Source organism: Centruroides sculpturatus, unplaced genomic scaffold (genome assembly GCF_000671375.1).
Source record: "Centruroides sculpturatus isolate CEXI.00-Female unplaced genomic scaffold, Cexi_2.0 scaffold658, whole genome shotgun sequence".
NCBI lineage: Eukaryota > Metazoa > Arthropoda > Arachnida > Scorpiones > Buthidae > Centruroides > Centruroides sculpturatus.
The window spans coordinates 161,761-166,515 of NW_019384934.1; the positions used below are offsets into that span (position 1 = coordinate 161,761).

Sequence of the window (4,755 nt, forward strand, 5' to 3'; positions counted from 1 at the left end):
ATTAAGTTCTTTTCTCTATACTGTGAGTGTGTGCCCGTGGATTTACCTGCATCTCGTCTCCACCGTCTTTAATAGACTTTGAACTTCGACTTCGAACTTTGGACTGATTTGAACTTTGAACTTGGAAGGACGAACCTCGGATCAACGTTATAACAACCTAATCAGAGGTATTTATCCTACACGCGATGATGTGTAAGCTCTCTCTCGAATATTCGAACCTCGCGGGTAGGGTCGCGACTACTTTATACTTTGCCGTTACTTTATGAACTATACGGATTGAACCCCCGAGAGGGATTTGTATTCCAATTATTAACTATGTATAAATGTACGGAATAAACGGGGATTTTGTTAACGAACTTGGATTGGTGTGCGTTTCTTCCGACATTTTCCACTCCATACTGAACCCGAAGTCCTCGACGAGATCACTCGTGATAATTCCCCATCCATCCGCGTATCTATCCGCGATAAATTGATAGATTGGTGTCAGATCCTGACAGGTGAAGGAATCTAACGATCTTTTCTCCTAAACCTTTTTTTTTCCATTCTTTAGACAAGCGAGACCGGACCTCAAGGTCTTGAGTCGAGTAAGTGGTAGGAGAGGGAATATCCTCGTAACCATCCTACCCCCAATTAGTCTCACACTTCAAATAAAACAATTTATTATTATTTTTTTGAATGACACTTTATAAAATACAAATAAAAATCACCTTCATAATCCTAGCAGCATATTAATAAATATGTTGCTAGGATTATAAAGGTGATTTTTATTTGTGTCAACACTTTTCCTATTACATACCACTATTATTTTTAACAATTTAAGTATAAAGACTATATGTATTGTAACTAGTATGTCAAATTTTTCTGATTATTTTAATTATATTTTCTGTTTTTGTGCATGTTATATTTCTTTCTTTGTCACTGAGGACAGCTCTTCTAGCAGTCTCATTTTCTTTAACATTTTCATAACCACCTTATGCTTTCTGAGAAATATTTACATTATCCAAAATAAAAAATTGTTAGCTAAATAAAATATTAACAAAATAATAAATAAAAACACTTTAATGAAAAAAAATGAACTGAAAATTCAAAAATCCAAACACTTTCAATCATCAATAATCATCAGTTGGAGATGCTTGTGTAAAAGACTAATACTACTAGAAACCTATATATTAAAATTACAAGAATATTTCCATAGTAATCATAGAAATCAAGTATTACTTAAAATAAAAAAACAATAAAATAAAACTTCTACTTTACGATTTCCTATGAAACAAAGATAGTCACATGACATTTCCAAGAAGTGCTAAGCATCCAATTCTCTACAGTTAAAAAAACATTGCTTTTTAAATAAATTCATATTGCTTCTGTTATTTATTTGTGTGTTTTCTTAATTGTAAATAAAATAAACATAACACATCAACATAAAATCCCAAGGAAACAATATACAAAATAAAAGGAATAACAACACACTTCTCTCTCTATTGTGAATCCACAATTAGGAACTAATCATATGAGGGGCATAGTTAATCACCGATTTAAAAGTATTTCACTTTTAATTGTAGAAATAAATATAAAAATACAACGTTTAACGAAAGTAAATATTTCACTTCCGTTATTCTTCTGTTGTTCGCTCCAGCAACAATCCATAAAATTCACAAGTACTATTTTTTACTAAAAAAGTATTTTACTGTTGATGTTTGGTCAAAGATGCATTTCAAGCATAAGCCACTTATCAGTTTGACCTGTTTAAGTATTACAATTTACGAGATGCATATTACATTAATTATTATTAGGCTTCCTGTTCCACTATTATTAATTGATTATCTGAGCACTATAAATGGCTCTTGCTAGGACTTATCACACACTATTCAGAAATCACTTACAGACTGATAAACATTAATATTTATTTGTAACCACAGTTACAAATAACTAATTAATGCATATAACAATTTACAAAATACACTTTATAAGATGCAAAGTATTACAATTTACAAAATGCATCTTTGACTAAACATCAACAGTAAAATACTTCTAAACCAGCGATTAACCATATCTCTCATGTGATTAGTTCCTAAAAGCAGATTCACAATAGCAAAAAAAGCAGTGACTCAGTATTTCATATTATTAATTGGTACACAAAACTCAACTAATGAAATAAAAGTAATACACTAAAAAACAAACAAGAAAGAAAAAACAATTACACAAAATTTAAGAATTATACAGCATATATTTGCATTTTTTTATATTGCAAATAATCAAAGCAAAGCATACATTTAATATTAATCATTCTGTTAACTATGCAATAAAAGAAAAATCTATGAGATACATTTAAATGAAAGAAGAGAGCACAAACACATGATAAATTATGGGTGTTTCGACTGGTGTTCACCAATTAATTAAATTATAACCATTTAAATTATTTTAAAAAGTAAACAACAAGGTATAGTACTATACAATATATTTTTAGATAAGTGCATTATAATTTCTGATAAAATCTTTTTAAACATAAATTGTTTGATTATAGATTTAAATAAACTAGATACCAAAATACAATTTGAAATAGAAACTGAAAACAATAAGAAATTGCCATTTTTAGATGTTTTATTAACATTTACTAATAATAATATAAATACACCTAACTCTTTTTACATGATTTTGAAATAACAACTCTGACATGATTTAAAATACATGTACCTCTCTGTCTTTTACCAGTGTGTTCCTTTCAACCAAATAATAAAGTAATTGCAAACATTTTCAAACCATTATGACTCTTCTTCAGGCATTACAGAACTCCCCATTCGAATTTGTGTTTCAAATTGAATTTAAAGTTGTTATGGAATATATTCTGGAATATTTTTTCATGCAACTGATAGCGTCATTGCAGATCTGCACATTATTGATGCTGTGTTATTTTAGAGATTTATTGAGTAAGGCCTGCCAGGCCGTTGATAGAGCCATTTCCTCTTTGTAATTAATACAATTATTGTTCTTAAAGGTGTTTAAGTATATATATAGCCTCAAGCCATCTAAGGTGGCTCGTGCAGCACGTGGTGTGTATGACCTTTGCTTGAGGGAATATAGGTTCTATATCCGGGTCAGAGGAATATACGGCCAAAGCTGTGTTGTTTCTCTGGTGTAGACTTTATGTTCTTTAATCCTAGTTTTGAAGGTGTGTTTAGTTGATCCTATGTATATCATGTTTCTATTATACCTGTGATCAATGATAGGGACGGTGTATACTCCTGGGAGTTTATTTGTGTCCGGAGTGTCCTTTCCATTTCTTAGCATATCAAAAATCATAGCACATCTTCTAAAAGTTAAGGGAATATTCTTTTTCTTAGCTATCTCGTTGTAGATGGCTTTAAGTACTGGATTGTATGTGACTGGGATGCTGTTAACAAAAGTATCATTGGATCGATTGCTGGGATTTGATTCTTGTTTCCATAATTTGCTGTTCATTTTGCATATGATGCCGTGGTAACCATACTGTTTGGCTATGTACTCTATACATCACATTTCTGATCAGAAAGCTATTTGTGATGTGGAGTGCGTATAGGCTCTTTTTATTAATGCATTGAAAGCTGCAAACTTGTACTGTGGCAGGTCACAGGATCCTGCCGGTATATATAAACATTCAATGATTGGTTTACAATAAACTTCCGTGTTGATGGTTAATCCTTCTATCCTCATTTTAATGACCAGGAAGTGAGCTTCTGTAGGATGAGCCTGGTCTATCTCAACAGTTAAGCCATATGGATTATCATTGATAGAATCAACAAGTGCAGAAATGTTTGGCTCATCTTTCCATAGTATAAGAATATCATTTATGTATCTTTTGTATATTACATGTCTTAATGATCAATTTGCTGACTATCATGCCAAAATACTATATTGTAAAAACGAGAAGGCACTGAGGTCGGTGTTATGTGTGCGTTTTTTAATCGCTAGTACTTTCGACGAACTTATAGCCGTCGTCATCAGGCGAATTATCGAAAGAATTAAACGGAAATAATCCGATTTGGAATAGAACGCTTAAATTTAAGATGAAACTTTAGTAAAAGTCGTTAGGAACACGATAGAAATATTCAAAAATGTTCGAAAAACGAACGAGCAGAAAGCTCCATGATGTGCGAATACGCGCATGCGCAGATCTAGACACACACTGTACGCATTCTGGAGAATGCTAATTTTTACTTAATTGCTTGTATAGTGTGACCCATACACTGGGCAGCTCGAGAGTTGGAATGTTGCACGTGTCCAAGGTGGTAGTAAGAAGAGACTCCCATATAAATACGATTTTTCGATCCTTACAGCTCTTGAGCATAACCGCTTGGGACCATAGCGGGTTGTAACCCTGCTCAAGTACTTTTCTTGCGAGCTCGGTGGTGTGTCTACCCCTCGCAACATCGTTTTGGTGCTCTTCTAGTCGGCTGGCAAGCATTCTAGTAGTGGCCCCGACATATCTTGCATTTACTCCCGTTGTAAGGTTTTCCAGAGGTACAGCATAGACCCCCGACTTCTCAAGCGTGGAAAATTTGTCCCTATCATTACAAATGAGTTTGCGTAGGTTTGGAAGTGGGGTTAGTGGTAGTATAAGGCCGTGCTGCTTAAAGATTCTGCAGATACGTATAGAGAGGGGTCCCAGGTATGGCAACGATGTTTGTACCATTGAAAATTCTCTTTTGCTGCATAATGTGGTACTTGGAAACAGTGATTTCTTTACCATATTGAGCACGTGCGTAAATTTTGCACGTG

At 33.3% G+C, this 4,755-nt stretch overlaps 1 protein-coding gene across 1 annotated transcript in view; it reads right to left on the reverse strand.

Annotated features, from left to right (window-relative positions):
- LOC111632041 (C2 domain-containing protein 5-like) overlaps positions 1-3,459 on the reverse strand; it is a 142,279-nt gene extending 138,820 nt beyond the window's left edge. Inside the window, exon 1 of the mRNA XM_023376396.1 lies at positions 3,212-3,459. Within this exon, the coding sequence (XP_023232164.1) occupies positions 3,212-3,459 (248 nt within the window). The remainder of the gene's footprint in view (positions 1-3,211) is intronic.
- Positions 3,460-4,755: the final 1,296 nt, after the last annotated feature.